General features: G+C 48.6%; 1 protein-coding gene and 1 pseudogene across 1 annotated transcript; both read right to left on the minus strand.

Annotated features, from left to right (window-relative positions):
- Positions 1-7,027: 7,027 nt before the first annotated feature.
- Positions 7,028-20,482, minus strand: APOBEC3A (apolipoprotein B mRNA editing enzyme catalytic subunit 3A). Its single transcript, XM_060306189.1, has 5 exons — positions 20,367-20,482; positions 19,603-19,747; positions 18,232-18,511; positions 17,682-17,797; positions 7,028-7,231 (listed from the first exon to the last, which is right to left on the minus strand). The coding sequence occupies exons 1-5, from the start codon at positions 20,480-20,482 to the stop codon at positions 7,028-7,030; spliced, it is 861 nt and encodes a 286-aa protein (XP_060162172.1).
- On the minus strand, positions 7,370-7,494 carry LOC115853108 (small nucleolar RNA SNORA70; annotated as a pseudogene).
- Positions 20,483-21,906: the final 1,424 nt, after the last annotated feature.

Below are 21,906 nucleotides of genomic sequence, written 5' to 3' on the forward strand. Positions count from 1 at the left end.
TCTGTATCAAGATGAGCAATTTTTTTAGAACAAGTCCATGGAACTTCATCTGTAGTGGAAAAGCCAGTAGCAGGTTGGTCGAGTCAACTTTTACAGGAAGAAAGGGAGTGAGAGGTGATAGGATTTCACTTAAAAAAGAGTTTAAAGCAAACATACTGTTTTCATCCTGTCCCTAGCGTACTGAGCAGGACCACCCCCCTACACACACAACAGCCATGTCCTCCACCTGCCCCTTTCTCGTCTGTAGAAAAACCTCAGCCTTCTCGGCCTGTCCTGAGTTCCAAAGAATACAATTAATCAGAGAAGTGAGAAAACGCAGAAACAAAGGAAAACAGTCAAGCAAGAACAAGTAATATAATAGTTTAGCCATTAAACAAAGTCAAGGACCTTTAGTTCTTCCTCAAGGGCTCTAGATAATATTCTGAACCATATCCTTTGAGCTGTTTTTGCACATACTGAAACCCCCACCCGTGAAAGACGTTAATTTCATGCTGACCACAAGCACGTAGACCCCAGACCATTTGGAACCAGAAGGTTGAGGGTGTTGCGTCCCAATTACCTCACCACCCACCAATCAGAAGAATATCCACGAGCTGATCACATGCTGCACCACTCCCCTCCCTCACCTGGTCTTGAAAAAAATTTCCCCTGAAAGTCATTGGGGAGTTGGGGGGGTGTTTTTAGCACTAGCTTCCTGGACTCCCTGCTTGCCGCCTGCAATAAACGCTGCACTTTCCTTCACCACAACCTGGTGTCAGTAGACTGGCCTTCCTGCGCGTGGGCCAGTGAACCCAAGTTTGGTTTGGTAACACTAGTAATCAGGGAAATACAAATTAGGACCAATACGAGAGCTCCTTCCCACGTCGGCTTGGGAAACATTGATGAGATTCTTTGAATGGACTCATGGGCAATGTTCTGGGGGAAAGAACACAGTTCTGATGAAGCAGGGCTCAGGCGGTCTCCATTCCCCTCATACCCCTCATGGCCTCCTGAGCTCAGCCATGGTCACTGTGCCCCTGGCCAATGCCCATCAACAACACAGCTGATGAAGAACGCAGTGGGATTCTATACAGCAATGAGAACTGATGATAAGAGGCAGAATGGGTGAACCGCAAACATAATTGAGTGACAGAAGGCAGACTCCAAAGTTCTGGGGCGTGTGAGTGCGTTTATACAAAGCACAGAAAAAAGACGAACCAACCTATTGTGTTAGAAATCAGGAGAGTGTTTTCCTGGGGGAGACAGGGAGAGGGAGTGAGATGGGGCAGAAGGTGGATCCCCAGGGGCTGGACTTTTCTGGTTTATAATCTACCTGGGACATTCATTTTTGGAAATTGTGAATTTAGCTGTCTGGGCTTCACACCTTAATTAGAAACTTCCTTATAATCCCACTGCAGATGTGTTTGCATGCACATTTGTCCTTAGTTCATGGAGAAAGGTCTGGACAGGTACACTGGACAACCGTACCAGACAACGTGTCTGGAGAGGGCTGGGGAGGATGAACACAGGGAATGGAAGAAGAGGAGATTTTCTTTCTAATTCTCTTGATTATAAGTTGCTTGAGTGTTTTACTAGAAGCCTATAATTTGGTTCATCTGTATAAAATATTTTTTAATACACAAGAATGGAGTCCCAGTAATTTTTATTTTTGTGGTAACTAATATACCCCACCATTATTTTAAGGACCGCCCCCCCCCCCACCAAACCCCGAGCTGAAGTGCAAGGACACAGCCTGTGACCAGAGGAGCTGAACTAAGGGCCAGATGGGCTCAGAGATGGAGTGAGCAGCCGTGTTGAGAGCAGGGTCTCAGGCCACTCTCTCAACAGATGTGCTGTCTTTCCCGAGACGGGCGGGGCTGGTTATCAGAGTGCCAAAGGACTGGGGCAGCTCCTCCAGTAGCAGCTGAACATGGGCTTTCTGCTCTAAAAGAGCAAAGATGAACAACAGACTTCAAACTCTGTGGAGGCAGGGGGAAGGACAGCAAGACACAGGGGGACATTTGCTCATCTGCGTTGACCCAGGGACTTGACTCAGGGTCCAGGGTGGCATTTCCAAGAAAGGCTTTTTCAGGCTATGGTCATGTGAGATGACTCATGCCGGGTCATCTTGGAGATGAAAGTCCCAGAGGGTGGAAGACGCTAAAGGCCTTGATTCATGCTGGGTCTGAGACAGACAAAGAGAAATGAAGCCTAATAATTAGGGAGGAACCTGGAAGGGAAGAGGCAGCCATGAGGGAGAAGAGGAGGAAAGTGAGGGGGAGAGGAGGAAGATAAAACACGCTGGGCAGATGAAGAGAAGCAAAAGGGGCCCAAGAGATGAGAGAATGGAGGCAGGGAGGCTGAGGGAGGGAGGGAGGGACAGGGAAGAGGGGACAAAGCAGGGAATGAAGCTGAAGTGAGCACACGGAGGACAGAATTGCCCCAGCTAAAAACTAGTTAAAAACAGTTTCCATCCTGTGGTGTTCCGTTTTAACTCACTCCCTCACTCCATATTGATTTTCACAAATGATTCCTTTCTTGTTAGATTCGTATCGTGCACCTGCTATTTTTCTCTTTTGAAACACTCCCTAACACTCCCTTCCTTTGCGAGCATTCTTCATTCCAGAGAGAAGGTCACAGTATGATAACCTCGGAGACCACCAGAGCCCGTCACGGGACCACCAGATGCCAACCTTGATGGTTTTGATATGTTCCGTGGATGAAGAAGGCGGGCCCTGCACCTACCCTGTTCCTTATCGACAACCCTGTTCCTTGAGGCTGATACTGTAAGACTCCTCACTTCCCCCTCCAAAAGGAGGACACAGACTTGAAGGCATTACCCTGGCAAAGCAATAAAGCTATTCTTTTCTACTTCACCTAAAACTCTGTCTCTGAGATTCAATTTGGCGCCGGTGTACAGAGGCCGGGTTTTGGCTACAGCAGAGAGGCTGCAGGAGCTTCGCAGAGAAAGGAAAAGCTACAGAAAGGAAGGTCTCCCCAGAAAGGGCGGATGGTCCAGTGATGGGTAAACTGGTAAGGAGGGAGGGGCCAACGGGGAGGAGGGCGGCTCACCTTGGGCGTCCTCAAGCATCTGTGTGCAGACTGGGCCAGGCTGGGGTTCCTGCCTGAAGTGTGCCTAAATCCGCTTACCAATGCAGGGGACACGGGTTCGAGCCCTGATCCGGGAAGATCCCAGGCAGGATCTTCAGGCAGGAACCCCACAGTCCTGCCCTCAAGGCAATCCCAGTCTGGATCCATAGTGACCCCCACCCTCTCCATCCCACAGACCCCCTCCTATATCTGCCTGTAGACACAGCAACCTGGACTTTTGCCCCAGCAGCTACGTACAGGTGTCGCCCTGACACCTGCAGTCAAGTTGGGGTGGAACCGGGGTAGTCATCAGTTAGCCATTAATAAATAAGGAACTGTAAACTGTCTTCACTGATCGAGCTTGCTTTAATTGTTTTTACAAAAACTTGCATGTATTCTAAGCTTAACATAGTCTAAACAGTAAGGTGTTTGCCCAAGTTGTTTTTTTAGGAATTTGGAGTCAGCTGTGTCCAGTTTGAGCTCAAGCCAGTTAAGATTGGTTAAGACCACTGACCCTCCAATTGGGCATGTGTGAGTGTCTGCTGGGAGACCTTTCGACATCAGAGGTGATGCCGAAAGCTCAGACTCCGTACACTGGTGCTGAATCAAATCTCGGAGACAGAATTTTGGGTGAAGTAGAAAAAAATAGCTTTATTGCTTTGCCAGGCTCCTGCCCTCGAAAATGTGTCCCAACCCGGGAGGAATTGGTGAGGAGTGTTTTTGTTTGTTTGTTTGTTTGCATTGGGTCTTCGTTGCTGTGCACGGGCTTTCTCTAGTTGCATCGAGCAGGGGCTGCTCTTGAGCAGGGTCTACTCTTCGTTGCCGTGCGTGGGCTTCTCACTGCAGTGGCTTTTCTTGTTGCAGAGCACGGGCTCTAGGCGTGTGGGCTTTAGTAGCTGTGGTACGCCAGGGAAGCCCCTGGTGAGGAGTTTTATACCAATAGTTCAAGGGTGGGATTGCTGACAAGATTAGGGTGTGTGCAGGACCGGCTCCTGCAATTTGGCCTCAGGTAATCTCGAACAAGGACCCTGCCCCAAGGCTGCACTATTGCTTCTTGACGGCTCCTCCCTTGTCTCTGTATCCCCTCCCTCCTCTGATTAGCAACTGTTTGAACCTGCCCTTTGGAATTCAGTGAAGGTCATGGAGGCTGGACAGAAAGGCTCCCGTGCCCAGGGGCCCCACAGGGTTCTGCTTGGTTTCAGAGGGTCAAAAACTCCACCCTCAGTGGGAGCTGGTGCTGCCATCTTTGGACACTCTCCCCATGAAGACCCTGTAGCTTAGCTGCATCTGCGCAGAACGACAATTACCTCGCCTTCTTCTTATCTCCAGTCACCTTTCGCCATGCTCCCCACGCCTCAGCTTTATCTCGTAAATATCCCAAGCCCTCATCATTTCTCCCATGTTCTCTCTTGGATGCCTCCTGAGTAAACCTCTTCTCTGCTGCAAACCTTGGCATCTCAGCCTTTGGCTCACTGTGCGTGGGGCAAGCAAGCCTTGTTGGGAGGCAACCACGCCCAGGGACAAGGCAGGACAGAAAGGGGAGGATGTACTGCAGGTAGCCATGATGGCAGCTCTGCTCCAGGGGCCGGTGGGAACCGCTCTGGCTAACTCGTGGGCTGGTCTTGGTCACACTAAGCATTGTGGAGTGTTCTGAGAGGCACCCCAGGACCCAGGTTTTCATCGTTGTTGTCTCCACCCAGCTCCACACTGCCAGCATCTTTGGTAAACTTAGTGGGAGGAAAGGTGTACAATCAAGAAAATCCCACCCAGAGCTTCACCTTTGAAACCAGGTAGGACCCTGTGGGTCTCCTGGGCATGAGCCTTTCCGTTTAGCCTCCATGACCTTCCCTGCGTTCCAAAGGGCAGGTTCAAATAGTCACTAATCAGGGAAGAGAAGAGATGCAGAGACAAGGGAGGAACAGTCAAGAACAATAGTGTAGCCTTGGGGAAGTGTCCTGGTTCCACATCAAGGGATACACATAACAATATCTTTGAGCTCTTTACAGAACTAAGACCTCCAACAAATGGAAGATGTAGCGTTCTTCATTCCAGGGATGACAACCTGAGGCCAGATTAAAGGAACCAGAGAAATTCATCAAAAGATTACCTGAAACCAGATTAAAAGGGTACAGGCCCTGCACACACCCTAATCCTTATCAGCAACCCCACCCTGAACCATTGCTATAAAAATCCTCACCAAATCCTCCTGGGTTGGGATGCACAGTTTTGAGGGCACTAGCCCACTGTGGCCCCCTTTGCCTGGCAAAGCAATAAAGCTATTCTTTTCTATTTCACCCAAAACTCTGTCTCCAAGAATTAATTTGGTGTCAGGGTACAGAGGCCGGAGTCAGCTTCAAATCTGGTGCCCAGTGTGGGGCCGACTTGGGAACAGCCCCAGGAGGGTCCCCTGGCTTGATCGGATGCTCTGAGGTTTTCTCCATGCCATCCCCTTTTAAGAGAGCAGAGGGCTGCAGAATTCTTTTAGTGGCCAGATCGCCTGGGACCCTTGCCTGGAAAGACCCAGCCCCGGTCATACCCCTTCCACCATCCCAGCAGTCAGCACTCCTCCAAGTCAGGAGTGGGCAGCAAAAGAGGGACCATCTTAGCAGCTACCAAGGTCGCTTTTGCTTTGAGGACACTCCCTTCTTCCTCCTGCCTGCACAAGCTCGGATTTCCTACCCCAAGGAGTTATTGGGGGGAAGGAGAAAAATAGTGTCTGACATCGAGACACCTCGGCCAGAATCTGGGTAAGTCCCCTGGATGTGCGCTCTGGGGCTCCTTCAACTTTGTCCCTCTGGGGAACTTTTGCCTACATCTGGGGAACATTTCGTTTCCATCTGGGGACTTTCCGTTTTGGAAATCCCACGTAAGGCACTGCTTGGACTAAGGTCACTGGCTTAGTGGGACTCTGAGCTCTGAGCTGTCTGATGTTTTCAAATGTTGTTTTTTGTATCTGTTTTCGTTTTGTTTCTGGCGTGAGTCTTCCGTCTGCTGGTGAAGGTTCTGGTTTGTTTCCAGTCCCTGATTCCATCTGATAATTTTCCCTGGGGAAAACTGTGGCAGCTTGGTTGACCTATAGTGATAAACCTAGGACTAAGACAAGAACGCGATTCTATTGTCATTCTGTTTGGCCAATGTACATTCTTGAAAGTGAGGAAAGGTGGCCAGTGAATGGTAGCCTAAATTATTATACTCTTCGTCCGCTAGAACTGTTTGGTCACAGGAATGGGAAGGCTGGGACTTCTCTCCACTCCATGTGGATTAGCCACCCTGAGTTCAGTCCCTTGTGGGAACTGAGCCACTTTGGGCTCCCTGAGAGCCAATTCTGGGTTTGTTCTCTTTTAAAAACTGAGCCAGTCTGTTTGGAAGCCTATGTCTGTGAATGGAAGTGGAATTTTTAAACTATACCCGCTCTGATTTTCTGTCTGTGCAGCTGTAGCTTATCTGTCGTTTGTGTTTTTTTCGTGTATTATTTTGGGGTGAGCCACTCTGGGAAAATTCTAACTGCTCGTTGCGAGCCACTTTGAGACCTCTGTCTGGGAGTAGAAATGGAATCTTTGGGCTATCTATCGACTGCATTGTAATCAGATGTGTAACCATGCCCTTTTCAAGTCTTTCTGTCATTTACAGATAGTTTTTATTGTACTCTGATGCCTTTGCAAAAGTGCTTCATCTTTAAGAAGATTTACGTGAAGGACCATTTTGACAGGTACAGGTCTCATAAACTTCGTATCCTACTGCTGAACTGGGTAAGAAATTAAAAATCTTAACGGAGAATCTGATGGCTTCATAAAAAGTTGAAAAAGGATTGGTCACTGAGTGAACTGGTGAATACAGTTAGAATGTTTATGGGGTTTTTATTACTTTTTTTTTTTTTTTTTGGATGGGAAAGTAGGATTCATTGGTGGGCATGAGTAAGGAAGAGACAGTGCCAAGACTCTCATGAGTGCAGGGCCCATCATTTATCCAGGGAGCCACGATTAGGGATATATTTGACTCCACAGCCATCCGGGATGAGCTGCTTTTCTGCCACCATGTTTTCAAATTCATCTGCATTAAACTTAGTAAATCCCCACTCCTTGGAGATGCGGATCTTCTGGCGGCCAGGGAACTTGAACTTGGCCCTGCCTAGGGCCTCAGTCACACGATCCGTGTTCTGCAGCTTGGGGAAGATGGATATTATGACTTGGCCAATGGGGGCCCTGGCCACTGCGCCCTTGGGCTTTCCAAAGACTGTGCATATCCCTGTCTGGAGCCTAGATTGGGCACAGCATGCCAGTCGTGAATGTCCACTGGAAAGGACTGTCTCCAAGGTCCCTTAGGGGAACCCATACAGGCAACAGGCTGCATACACTACCGAGGAGTCTACTGTTTGCAGCCATGGTACACTGGGGAAAAGAGCATGGCTGGCTTAATTGACTGCAGATTATTACTGGTTTTGATCTGTGTTTTCCAGACATAGAGAAGTCCTTCCCCTCAAGCTACTTATGACTTAGAGCAATTGGATAAATTACACCTCTGTCAGAAAAATGGAAATATATATTTTTTCTCTCTGCCTGGTCCCTCCAGAAACTGGAGATTCTTGTGTTCTGAGCAGCCTTACCAGGTGAATGGGAAAGACTGTCTCCTGGCATGTGTAGGAATCTTGATATTTCGGCGACTTCTAGAAAGGAGAAATCCACGAAGGCAGAATCTGGTGGCAGGCTTCTGTTTCAATAGATATGACATTCTAGTTCTGTTCATTGAAGTCTGTATTTATGAAAGTTATTGTGTTAATCACACTTTTGCCCTGATGTTTAGGAGGAAAGGAAAATTACCTAGTGAAGTTATCAGAGTGTAATTACTCATGACTTATCACCGTTTGCTTTAGGTCTACTGCTAAAAGCGTATATACAATGCTTGTGTGACAACTGGGTATAAATGATCAAATGTACGGCCTATAAAGCATTTCTTCATTAACATACCTCTGAGCTTGTTCACAATATACCTGATCAATTTTTCCCCAACATGGATTAGCTAGGCAAATACAAAGGAGGCCTAGCACCAAGGGACACGATCTGCACCAGGGGCAAACAGCTGAATTACCCCAGCATTGAGGGACAGATGTTTTGATCATCAGTGTCTTCTACTGAAAGACTTTCAATCAAGAGAGGATATGATGAAAGAAAAACATCTGCACATATTAATGTATGAGGAAGTCACTGGCTTATACATGGTTTAACTTAAATTTTGCTCATCAAAGCAGCCTGTTTTGTGGCCTTTCAGACATGCATTGTACATTTACTTTAGCCATCAAGGAGGAGAATGCATTTGAAAGTCAAAATGGAGGAACTGTTGTTCAGACATCCAAGGTAAAACGACGTGACTGTTGCAGAAGTTCCAGTTGTCACTTCCTTCTACCTCTAACTGCGTCTGTTGCACCAAAATGGCAGACAAAGGGATTGAGATCTCAGTCATATAAGACTCAGACCCAGGACTTGGAACTCAAATATATTTCTAATTCGGTATCTATCCATTCCCCCAAATTTAGACAGGATTATGCTCCATTTCAGCAGGAAGTAGCCAGAGTGGTTGTCATCCCATCCCCTGAAGGATTTGGGGAAAGATAAAAGCGAAGTGGGGATTAAAATTGAGTCCCCCTAGAATCGAGTTCTTCTGCCGAGTTTATGATTAACATCTCTATCCAAAACAATTTTTCCTTTTCTTGTCCAACATCTGTTCTCCTCAAGATTGAGGAGTATCAAAGAAAAGGGGGGGAGTGAAACTGAGCAGGGCCCTGTGGGTCTCCTGGACATGGGAGTCTTTCTGTTCAGCCTCCCTGACCTTTCCTGAGTTCCAAACGGCAGGTTCAACACTGGAGCCTACCTGGGTTCCTTGGTGGGGCTAATGGTGGACTCTGGGAGGGCTTATGCCAAGGAGTACTACCCAGAACTTCCGCTGCCAGTGTCCTTGTCCCCAAGGTGAGCCACAGCCACCCCTGCCTCTGCAGGAGACCCTGCAACACTAGGAGGTAGGTCTGGTTCAGTCTCCCCTGGGGTCACTGCTCCTTCCCCTGAGTCCCGATGCACACACTACTTTGTGTGTGCCCTCCAAGAGTGGAGTCTCTGTTTCCCCCAGTCCTAATGAAGTCCTGCATTCAAATCCCAGTAACCTTCAAAGTCTGATTCTCTAGGAATTCCTCCTCCCGTTGCCAGACCCCCAGGTTGGGAAGCCTGACGTGGGGCTCAGAACCTTCACTCCAGCGGGTGGACTTCTGTGGTATAAGTGTTCTCCAGTCTGTGAGTCACCCACGCAGCAGTTATGGGATTTGATTTTACTATGATTGCGCCCCTCCTACCATCTCATTGTGGCTTCTCCTTTGTCTTTGGATGTGGGGTATGTTTTTGATGAGTTCCAGTGTCTTCCTGTCGATGATTGTCCAGCAGCTAGTTGTGATTCTGGTGTTCTCACAAGAGGGAGTGAGAGCATGTCCTTCTACTCTGCCATCTTGGTTCCTCTCAGCCCTTTTTGTAGTTTTGATGTGCATTTCTCTGATAGTTAGTGAAGTTGAGTATCTTTTCATGTGCCTCTTGGCCATCTGTATGTCTTCTTTGGAGAAATGTCTATTTAGGTCTTCTGCCCATTTTTTGATTGGGTTTTTTTTTTAATTGAGTTGTATGAGCTGTTTGTATATTTTGGAAATTAAACCCTTGTTGGTCACATCATTTGCAAATATTTTCTTGCAGTCAGTAGGTTGTCTTTTTGTTTTGTTTTGTTTATGGCCTCCTTTGCTGTACAAAAGCTTATAAATTTGATTAGATCCCATTTGTTTATTTTTGCAAAAGCAAAAATTTCAATTGTCTTGGGAGACTAACCTAAGAAAACATTGGTATGAATTTCACCAGAGAATGTTTTGCCTATGTTCTCGTCTAGATTTCTATGATGTCATGTCTTCTATTTAAGTCTTTAAGTCATTTTGAGTTTATTTTTGTGTATGGTGTGAAGGAGTGTTCTAACTTCACTGACTTACATGTGCTGTCCAGCTTTCCCAACACCACTTGCTGAAGAGACTCTTTTTCTCCATTGTATATTCTTGCCTCCTTTGTTGAAGATTAATTGACCATAGGTGTGTGGGTTTATTTCTGGGCTTTTTATTCTGTTCCATTGATCCATATGCCTGTTTTTGTGTCAATACCATTGCTGTTTTGATTACTGTAGGTTTGTAGTATTGTCTGAAGTCTGGGAGGGTTATGCCTCCAGCTTTGCTCTTTTTCCTCAGGATTGCTTTGGCAATTCTGGGTCTTTTGGGATTCCATATAAAATTTAGGATTATTTATTCTAGTTCTGTGAAAAATGTCATGGGTAATTTGAAAGGGATTGCAAATGACATTCAGCCTGCCTAGTGCCAGTCAAACAGCTGCCTGTCCAGACAGCGTAAAGAGAGCATGCTGGACTGGACATCTAATAATACAGAAAAAAACATTTCTGCTACAAATGAATGAGAGCTAAATACTCTCCAAGAACAGTCAGCTCCTGATTGGCCATTGGGTTCAGTACACATTTCCCATCAGTATCCAAGCAAATGTTTGGCGTTAATGAGGTTGATGTGAAATTCACGTCCAGTTTGTACTTCACTTCACCTTCCTTTGCACCTACAACACAAGAAGAGATCTATAGAGACACTAGTTCTTAACCTGAGCTTCTTGCAGTCCAGAAAAAAGCCAGGTGCTAGACTATTTCAACCACAGTTCCTTGGGGCTTTCTGAGTCCCTGTTTCACCCAGAGTGTGGGGAGGGACATCTCCCTGTCTTGGGCGATGTCCAAGCTCAAGCCCCCCTCCCAGTTGGGCCCCTGCTGTGCTTTCGGGCCCACGAGGCCCATGAGATATTTGGCTGCATCACCATCCATCACATGTTACCTAACTTCTTCTTTTACTATTTGAACCTAAGTAGTAGTTCTTCAAGTTCAAAAAACAAACAAAAAAGGCAAAAGCAATCATGTTTTTCTATGGATTTCTATTAAATTTATATATTACTTTAGTTTTATTCATTCCTTATTAAATTTATTACAAAGCATTTTCTATGGGTTTTGTCCCTACTGTGAACGGAATTAGAAGATATTCATGAAAAGACACACACCATTACAAAATCAAAATGACAAAGAAACCCAATACTAAAAGCAAAGTTGTGCCATCGTTCTTGCCAACTCCAGCCCTGTCGAACACCACGGCTTCTAACTACCTCTCTAACTTCCACAGTCCTTTCCTTACAGTTACATGATGTGCTTATACTTCTGGGTCTTGATCCATCATCTTTTGACGTCATTTCTGATCGGGGAGAATGTACACCACAGCATCTTCCTTTCACTCGTCTCTGCCTGTGAAGTGATATCACTGTTCTCGGACCCTCAACTCTTCCCCACCCCCCCAACCCTTCAGCTTAAATTCTATTTTTCATCATGCCAACCATGAACGTCTCCCGTGGCTCCCATATTTGTAACAGGAGGGCTCAGCCTCCCCTGTGTTTCTCCCTGCCAGTCCACCTCCCCTGAAACTTCAGCTTTTCATTTTACATTTCAGAGAAAATATTCTGCTGTGTTAAACACCCACCACTTTCTGCAGTTTAAATCTAAAGGTATGCAGATATTTGTCTCTCCACGAGCAGGAAGAGTTATCCTTCCCTTCGTAGTGTTGCAATGTCGCTTGTGCAATGACACTTGTGCACCTCAAAGTCTCTTAGTGTCACGTTCAGAGGTATTTCCCCTTTTGATATTTCATAACCAGACAGGGAGCATGCCCTTGTTAACCCGAATTCTGTTTGGAGCACACCAGAAACCATCCTGGGGACATGGCGGGGTGCCCCAGGGGAACTCATCAGAGGGGAGATTGGGGCCAAAGGATCCCCAGGGAGGATGCAGGACCACTGCTCAGCCCGAGCAGGGCTGGGACAAGAATGAGGGTTCCTGTAAATGTCTCCTGTACAGAAAGAGCAGTCAGCTCGATCAAACGAAAATATAGGACCCCAGTTAAATGTGAATATATTTTTGGTTAAGTTCCAAAAATATATATTTGTTGTTTATCTGAAATTCAAAGTTAACCGGGTATGCAGTCTCTGTCACTAGCAGTCCTCTGATACAGTGCTTGTGTCTGTACCCTCTGACACCTTGACACAGAGCATGGCACCTTCACAGGGTTCCAGGATGATGAAGATACCTCCCCTCCAGCTCCCTAGGTGACAAATGCTCCTGTCCCCTCACTCGGGCCCCTCCGACCCTCAGCCCTGACCCTCCTTTGCCCTCTCCAGACATCTCCCCAGGATCCTGGTCCTGTCTCAGTCCCTCCCCTCTTCCCTGAAGTCTCTCACATGTGCTCTCTGGTCTGACTGGGCCAACTCCAGACTCCTGGGCTGGAAACCCCGGCTTTGCTTGTGACCTTCTCCTGCCCCTCTGTGTGCATCCTAGTATAACTCACAGTCTTTAAGAAAGTGTCTCAGTGTTGGCTAGGGACTGGCACGGACCCAGGTGTGAATCTGGCCCCTACCACGTACTACCTGTGAGACCTTGGGAAGAGGGGAAAAAGGATTTTGCCTCATAGCAAACTAGTGCTAAGTAGTAATTCCTTGTTCTGAGATTTTGTAAAGTTGGGATAAGCTTATGTATGAAAAGGGCTTGGTCAACGCGAGGAGACATGGTGAGTTTGCAACCAAAAGGTAGCTGTTAATTTAAAGCCAAGTGAGGGACTTCCCTGGTGGTCCAGTGACTAAGACTCCACGCTCCCATTGCTGGGGGCCCAGGTTCAATCCCTGGTCAGGGAACTAGATCCAGCATGCTGCAACTAAGAGCCTGTATGCCGCAACTAAAAGATCCCGAGTGCCGCAACTAAGACCCAATGTAGCCTAATTAATAAATTAATTAATTACTATTAAAAATAAAATAAAGATAAGTGAAAGGGGTCCCCTCTCAGTCCATCCTCCCTCCCATGGGCGTGACTCCTTCGTCTCTGGGAACTTGCAGACTCCCTGGCACACCTGCAGCAGGAGGGGGCAGGAGACACAGAAATGAGGGCATCAGCTGAGAACACAGCCGGGACCCATCAAAAGAGGCCAGGCCCAGACATCGAGTCAGGAGTGCAGGAGGAGAACCCCTAGGGGTCAGAGGAGGAGACCCCGGGAGGAGGAGGTGAGGCCCCATCAGCGACACTGAGGGGCTCGGGAGCAGGAACCAGCCTGGCCTGGGTCTCGGCCAGAACCGCTCTGCTACTGAGGCCCCCAGTGCTGCCTGTCCACCACATCTCTCTGGGCACCTGGCTGCACGCGGTGTGAGCCAGAATGTGCCGGAAGACTGCATTATCTGTGGATTGAGTGATTTATTAAATGAGTGATTTCTCCTCTTTTTTATAGTAGCATCATCATCTGTTGAAGACTAACTATGTCAAATCGTCCTAAGTACTTGACGTTTAACTGCACAACAGCCCTCAGTCAGTCAGTATTATTCTCCATATGTTCCAGGTGAGGAGCTCAAGAACCGATCTTTTTCCCTCTGCAGCCCACACTGGCTCAAGTGAAACACCAACAGAAAGTGTGATCTGTGAGTTTTCCCATCAGCCCCTTCTCACGGTAGGACACTGCTAGTATCCATTAAAAAGATGTACAGGCTCTGAAGTTCTGGGGTTTGTCCCATCCTCTTTCTTCCCCTCTGGAATGAGATGTGACGTCTGGAGGTGGGCAGCCATCTGAGGCCCTGAGGAGACAAGTGCCGAGAGCTGAGATTGGGGAGCAGGAACAGCAGGCTGCTCCTTGACAGCATCGCTGAGCAGCTGAGCCAGGCCTGGACCATCCTACCCTCCCCACATGGCTTCTTCTGTGAAACAAGCCTGACTTATAGCCCCTCCAGGTAACTCTGTCCCTGCCCACCCTCCTCCATCCCAGCATCCTGTCCTTAGGTCCCTTGTCCTTCCACCCTTGGCCCTTGGCCCTGCTTTGCTCCTCTCCTCTCCTTTCCTATCCCCTCCTCTCCCGTCCCCTCCCCCTTCCGGGTCACACTGTTCTATCAGTCCTTCCCTCCGGGGTGCCAGCCCTCCCTGACTTCGTCCCTTCCTCCCTCCTTGGCCATCATCATCGTCTCTCCCTTATTTTCTATCCCTTCAAGTCTCAAACCAAATGATTCCACTCCCAGCCCCTCACGGTCATTGTGTGAGGTTGTGACACAGTTTGGGCCCCTGACATGTGAGCAGAAGTCTGTGAGGGGAGACCTGGGGAGACTTCGCTGTCTGGACACCTGTGCAGGACAACCAGCTGTCAGGGGCTGACTCAGCTCAATTCAGGCCCGACAGAATCAGTGGCAGGAGAGAAATCTATTGCCTGAGATGGGTCCTGCTTGGGTCCATGTACTGTGCAGGGGCCAGTTCATCATCTGTGCAGGAAAGCACCTCCCTCTGGCTTCCCCTACAGGGTGGTAGAATTAGGAGTGGTGTGGGGTTGAAGTAATTCCTGGTGTTCACCCGACTGCTGATTTGAAATTTCCCTTCCAGTATTTAGACTCATTCTTTCTCTTCTCCTGTCGCATGGTCTGTCATTTCAAAACAGTATTGTTGGCAGGGTGATAGGTTGTCAATGCCTGTAGATTTTTTTTTTTAACATTTTTATTGGAGTATAATTGCTTTACAGTGGTGTGTTAGTTTCTGCTTTATAACAAAATGAAACAGTTATACATATACATATATCCTCATATCTCTTCCCTCTTGCATCTTCCTCCCTCCCACCCTCCCTATCCCACCCTTCTAGGTGGTCACAAAGCACCGAGCTGATCTCCCTGTGCTATGCGGCTGCTTCCCACTAGCTATCTATTTTACATTTGGTAGTGTATATATGTCCATGCCACTCTCTCACTTCGTCCCAGCTTACCCTTCCGCCCTCCCCATATCCTCAAGTCCATTCTCTAGTAGGTCTGCGTCTTTATTCCCGTCTTGTGTATAGGTTCTTCATGACCATTTTTTTTTCTTAGACTCCATATATATGTGTTAGCATATGGTATTTGTTTTTCTCTTTCTGACTTACTTCACTCTGTATGACAGACTCTAGGTCCATCCACCTCACTACAAATAACTCAATTTCATTTCTTTTTATGGCTGAGTAATATTCCATTGTATATATGTGCCACATCTTCTTTATCCATTCATCTGCCGATGGACACTTAGGTTGCTTCCATGTCCTGGCTATTGTAAATAGAGTTGCAATGAACATTGTGGTACATGACTCTTTTTGAATTATGGTTTTCTCAGGGTATATGCCCAGTAGTGGGATTGCTGGGTCGTATGGTAATTCTATTTTTAGTTCTTTAAGGAACCTCCATACTGTTCTCCATAGTGGCTGTATCAATTTACATTCCCACCAACAGTGCGAGAGGGTTCCCTTTTCTCCACACCCTCTCCAGCATTTATTGTTTGTAGATTTTTTGACGATGGCCATTCTGACGGTGTGAGATGATATCTCATTGTAATTTTGATTTGCATTTCTCTAATGATTAATGATGTTGAACATTCTTTCCTGTATTTGTTGGCAATCTGTATATCTTCTTTGGAGAAATGTCTATTTAGGTCTTCTGCCCATTTTTGGATTGGGTTGTTTGTTTTTTTGACATTGAGTTGCATGTAAATTTTGGAGATTAATCCTTTGTCAGTTGCTTCGTTTGCAAATATTTTCTCCCACTCTGAGGGTTGTCTTTTCGTCTTGTTTATGGTTTCCTTTGCTGTGCAAAAGGTTTTAAGTTTCATTAGGTCCCATTTGTTTATTTTTGGTTTTATTTCCCTTTCTCTAGGAGGTGGGTCAAAAAGGATCTTGCTGTGATTTATGCCATGGCTTGTTCTGCCTATGTTTTCCTCTAAGAGTTTAATAGTGTCTGGCCTTACATTTAGGTCTCTAATCCATTTTTAGTTTATTTTTGTGTATGGTGTTAGGGAGTGTTCTAAATTCATGCTTTTACATGTAGCTGTCCAGTTTTCCCAGCACCACTTATTGAAGAGGCTGTCTTTTCTCCACTGTATATTCTTGTCTCCTTTATCAAAGATAAGGTGACCATATGTGTGTGGGTTTATCTCTGGGCTTTCTATCCTGTTCCTTTGATCTATATGTCTGTTTTTGTGCCAGTACCATACTGTCTTGGTTACTGTAGCTTTGCAGTATAGTCTGAAGTTAGGGAGCCTGATTCCTCCAGCTCTGTTTTTCTTTCTCATAATTGCTTTGGCTATTCAGGGTCTTTTGTGTTTCCCTACACATTAAGAGATTTTTTTTGTTCTAGTTCTGTGAAAAATGCCAGTGATAGTTTGATAAGGATGGCATTGAATCTGTAGATTGCTTTGGGTAGTACAGTCATTTTCACAATGTTGATTCTTCCAATCCAAGAACATGGTATACCTCTCCATCTATTTGTATCATCTTTATTTCATCAGTGTCTTATAATTTTCTGCACACAGGTCTTTTGTCTACTTAGGTAGGTTTATTCCTAGATATTTTATTCTTTTTGTTGCAATGGTAAATGGGAGTGTTTTCTTAATTTCACTTTCAGATTTTTCATTATTAGGGTATACTGTAGATTTTTGAATCCTAGATTCCCCTCCTACAAGATTTAGTTGACTTTTACTCACTCTAGCAGGAATTAGTGTGACCACTATACCTCCACTCCACCATGAATCAGATCCACTACAAAAGAGAAAGGCATCTGCATGTCTGCAACTTTTAATAAACTACTTGTAGTTCATGATACATTTACTGAGGAAAAATATTTGGTGGAAGATTCTTAATATTTCATTTTATTGCTTTGGATTTAAAATCAATTAAAATATCCATTTCTCTAAAAATCGAAAACTATTCTGATAATATTGAATAGAATCTTACTGATGTAGATTGGGACGTAATATAGGTTTGAATGAAAAGTAAATCTACCCAGATTGTTTTTGTTTTTTGTTTTATTTTGTTTTGTTTTGTTTTGTTTTGCGGTACGTGGGCCTCTCACTGTTGTGGCCTCTCCCGTTGCGGAGCACAGGCTCCGGACGCGCAGGCTCAGTGGCCATGGCTCACGGGCCCAGCTGCTCCGCGGCACGTGGGATCTTCCCAGACCGGGGCACAAACCCGTGTGCCCTGCATCGGCAGGCGGACTCTCAACCACTGCGCCACCACGGAAGCCCCCAGATTTTTTTTTTTTTTTAACTCTTTATTATGAGCCATTTGCCTTTCACTGGTTTCTTTGGATCAATCTGGAGAGGGTAGCAAATGGCATGTTTATATTTCTCAAAAAAAGCTGTTTTTTTCTCCTGTTCAACAGAGGTCTCCTGACTTCTTTAGAGAGGTTGACGTCCATCCTTCAGTTTTCCTGCGTCTAGGACGGGAGTAGGGAGTGAGACAGTTGGAAGATGAAACAAAAACCGAGAGGAGGTCTGGGGAGTGTTACAAAGATGGGGAAGGAAGGAGGGACACAGCAAGTGAGAAAGTAGAGGGACCACATGAGAAGGGAAGGAAAGGATGGAGCTGGCACCCCAGGAGGGAGCAGGTCACCCAAAGGAGGCTCTGAGAGGAGGAAAAAGCCACAGGGAGAGGAGAGGACGGAGGAGGTCCAGGGAAGCAGCAGGAAGGAGCGCTCACCTGGAGAATCGCCTGCAGGTTGTTACATAGACGTTGACTCACTACATTCAGCCCATCCCAGGGCTGAAAGGGTTTTCCCTGGTGGTCCACAAAGTTTTCCCAGCAGTGCTCAAACTCTGAGATGGAACAGGGGAGAGAAAGGTGAACTCCAGTCTGGGGAAGGGTTGGGGCCACAGGGCTGAAATGACTCTTCGGGACAGACTTTCCCCGTCATAATTTCACTTCCTCCTCTCTCCTTCCTCCTGGGGACTCAATAGCTTACCCCTCCAGCTCTTTCTTGCACCTGGAATTTGAGCCAGCCCAATTCTCCTTTCTGGAAGTCCCCTAGTCTTTCTTGCATATCCACCCACTCCCCTTCTTCCCCTCCCCGAAGCAGCTCTGCTCCCCTGAACTCTCTCTTCCCATAGACTCCTTCCAGAGTCTAGCATCACCTCTCAGGCAGCACACAAAGACCTCTCTACCAGGGATTCCCACCCTACCCGCCCCTTTCTAGCAACTTCCCACAGGCCTCTCCCTGCCACCGCCCCACCCCCAGGAGACCCGTGCTGACCGTTAGAGGTCATGATGGCGATTTGGGCCCCAGCCGCCTGCAGTGTACGCAGCCCAGCCACATAACCGAGGCGGCTATAGATGCGGGAGGCGAAGATGTGCAGGCTCACGTGGCTGTTCTTCCCCAGGAAATCAGCCAGTTTCTGTGCACAGGTATCACAAGGGGTCCAGGAGATGAAACAGGTGAGCCTGTAGTGCAGCTCCCGGTCCAAATTCCAAGAACAGATCCGGTCCAGGAAGTAGTGCTCTGCATGGCAGGGCTCCCCTGGTTCGTTAGCACCCTACATAGAAGAGGAAGAAAAGTGGACGGGGTTGGGGCAGGACGAGGCCAGAGTAGGCAGGTGGGTGAGGCGCTGGGCAAGCCTCAGCACCAAGTGAGTGGCGTTTCAACGCAGCATTTACATGATTCAAAGTAACGCAAAGCTCCACGAGAGACTCAGTATCAGTGTTTTACAAAAAGCTCGGCAAGCAGTGATGACCTGTTATCGGCCCTCGGCTCCCTGTGGCTCTGCATAGCACTGAAACCCATCAGTCTTCATGCAAATGTTGATGTTTTGCTCATCATAGAATTGCGTTAATTTTGATTTTTAAACGATTGCCTTAAAATGTGACTCATCTTGATTTCTGAGTTTTCTGGAGCGCCTCTTATTTTGTACCCGAGGTAGGGCGTTCAGGAGCCTCACCTAGTCCAGCCCTGCAGAGAGGAGGCCAGGGGAGCTCCCACGCTGGTCTCCTGCCATGGAAGTGGGTGTTTCCTCCCTGGAGTGACTCACCCTGCTCTCCAGCTCCCCCTCTACCCCACCCCACATGTGCACCAAAACTTCTACAATCTTCTACTCTGGGCCTCACCCTGTGCTGAGCCCGAGGCTGAGGGGCGTCCTTGGGCTAAAGACAGCTGGCAGTGGGGTTGCAGGGATCAGCACCCTTGGCAAGATCTCTCAAGCAGTGGGCAGGGGTCCTGCTGGGCCCGTCTAAGTCCACAGTGACTGAGGAAGAAATAGGGCTCTCTAGCCAGAGCCATCCCCCGGGCGGAATCCGGGGAAGAACCCGGCCCCTTGTCCAGATGCCTTTCCCTCTGTCCCAACCCCTCCCCAGAGGCACAGCAGGAGAGGAGTAGCCTAGTCCTAGAGCCTGGGGTGACATTGGAGGTACCAGGCCCTGGATTGCTGTGATTGGCATATGACATGTGGCTCAGAGCTGCCAGCCACACAGCAAGGGTCCTCACCTGATTCCAAGCAGAGCAGCGGTAGCAACGGCAGGGACCAGGGGTGAGAGAGCTTGTGGGACATCCTGTGTGCAACTGACAACCTTCTACCCTGAATGTCCCACAATAGGGAGGCCCTGCCTGCTGCGGGCGGGCTGGGTCAGTCACCTTGTTGCGCACGAAGCCCTTTTTCTCGTCCAGAGGGATCCTAGCGTCACCATCCAGGATCTCCACCTTGTAGCACAGGTAGGTCTTACGAGGGTTCATCTGATTCATGAAGTTCTCAGTGAAGGTGTTTTCATCCAACAGGCAACTACGGTCAAAGGCGGGAGAAGCCCGAAGACACGGGGCTCCTTCTGGGACTGCCCAGCGCTCCTCTCCTCCTCGCACACTCTTTCCCTCTGCACCCCACATCTCTGCTGGAGCCACGAGTCCTCCCCCTCTGACCCCCGCTGGGGGCTCCCAGGGAATTCAGGATCTCCCCCCAGGAGCGATGCAAGATGCCCAGAGCCTCAATGAAGACCTGACCCTCTGCCCAAAGTCGGACTGGGTCACGGCCTCTCCCCACCGTCCCGCCCCTGTTCTAGCTCACACTGCCCCGCTCCCCTGTAGCGTGGTACCTGGTCCCGGCTGATGGGTTGGCCTCCATGAGTCAGTTTCTTCACCGTCCCTGGCTCTGAGTCTTCTGTTTCTATGCTCTGTCACAACCTGTGGCCTCCTACCTGAAGCTCTTCAAGCACCAGGAGCCTTATATACGATCAGAGCTCCTGGAAACCGCTGTGTCAGCAGAGTTGGGCCTCACCCCTTCCCGAACTCTGGCCACTCGTGACACAATGAACTTCTCCGCCCAAACCTCAGACCTTCACGGAGAGGTTTAAGTTTCTTTTTCCCTGTTCTGACAAAGGCCCGACTTGGATGCCACCAAGACTGACCATGGGCCAGTGAGGTCTGCGAGAGTGCGGTCATCTGGGCAGCAGGGACCGGCAAGGCAGGTGGTGAGGGGACAGACGAAAGGACAGGTGTCCATACCCTGGAGGACAAGCTCCATGGCGGCCCATCGCTGAGTCTCCTGCACGGGCCGTGGCCTGGCGCAGGCTCCCTGGGGCCGCTGGGCTGAGGGACCCGTGGGGCCCTCAGTGGGGAGGGGAGAAGCTGCTCGGACAGGCAGGCAGCCGCCTTCATCCTTGGGGAAGGGAAGGGAAGGGGAGAAACCTGGGCCGAGCTCTCCTTAGGAGCCCCCCGTGCAGGGCCAGCCGACTGGCCGTGGAGCATTTTCACCCCATTACACAGAGGAGAAGAGAAAGGCTCCCGGAGGGACCAGGCTGGACCAGGACCACGCAGGGACACGTGGCTGTGGGACGTACTTTGGCCTCAGAAAGCGTGGCCGCCCATGCTCTTGCTGTCCCCCTCCAGGCCCGAGGAATGTGGGGACTGTGTCTTCCAGCCCCAAGTGGGACCCTGGCTTGCAGCCCTGGGGCAGGAGGCTTGGGGAGCAGACACGGACCACAGTGCTGGGACCACAGAGGAGTCAGGCCTGGCTCAGCTGTGTCTGTCCCAGGGCCTTCTGCATTGCTTCCTGCCTGGGACTTATGGCTTATTTGCTTGGTTACAGCTGGCGGTCCCACCTCAGGATGTCCTGTGGGACCTCAGGTACCACATATATGACAAAGATCAGGCTTGGCACACAACTGTGCCTGAGCACACAGAACTAACCATGGTCCTGACCCACAAGGAACACACACACACACACACACACACACACAGAGTGACTTAACAAAAAGGAAACACATTCGGGTTCCCCAGACACACCCAAAAATCTCAGCTCTGACGAAGATCAGAGGATGTTGACACTTCCCAAGGGTGGTTTCCGGGAAGAAACTCATCATCAAATCTCCTCCTTTGGTTTTGGTTTCTGGGCTCCAACAGCAGCCCCTCCTCCCCGTCTCCCCACTCCATTCCTTGAAGTGACCCAAAAATCCACAAAGTATACGCCCTGTGGACAAAGGGTGCAACCCCAGTGGACAGGTGGGCTTACACTGGGAGAAGCCCCCCCCCCGTGCTGTCAGAGGGCAGGCTCCTGGCAGACGCGTCTCCATCACCCCAGGGCCCCCATTCCCAAGGGCCCATCTCCCCAGGCCCTTGTCTCAGAGTTTCGCCTATGACACAGGGACCCTGAGGTGCTTGGGAGATGACACAGCCTGGGGACTTCCGAGAGCCGGGCTGGGCACAGGCAGCCTCTCCTCCATCCTTCTCTAGGGAGCAAAGGGCACCCTCAGGAGGGCAGAGCTGGGACCTTGCACAGAGCAGCCTGGCCAGGACTCCAGAAACTTCAGAATCATTCACCCCAGTCCCTGAGGCACTCAGGCTGAGTCGGGCCTTTGTCAGAACAGGGAAATCAAAACCTATTCGTATTAGAATCGGCCAAACTGAAGGGCAGGGGGGAGGCGTGGCTGACCGTGGGGGAGTGGCGGT

The sequence above is a fragment of the Globicephala melas genome, chromosome 10, assembly GCF_963455315.2.
Source record: "Globicephala melas chromosome 10, mGloMel1.2, whole genome shotgun sequence".
NCBI lineage: Eukaryota > Metazoa > Chordata > Mammalia > Artiodactyla > Delphinidae > Globicephala > Globicephala melas.

Coding starts and splice junctions, on each gene's coding strand:
- APOBEC3A (XM_060306189.1), bottom strand. CDS start 20,482: ATGGAGCTTGTCCTCCAGGGTATGGACACCTGTCCTTTCGTCTGTCCC. Junction 19,748..20,366: donor GCAGACCTCACTGGCCCATG/GTCAGTCTTGGT, acceptor CTTTGACCGTAG/TTGCCTGTTGGATGAAAACA. Junction 17,798..18,231: donor CGCCATCATGACCTCTAACG/GTCAGCACGGGT, acceptor GTTCCATCTCAG/AGTTTGAGCACTGCTGGGAA.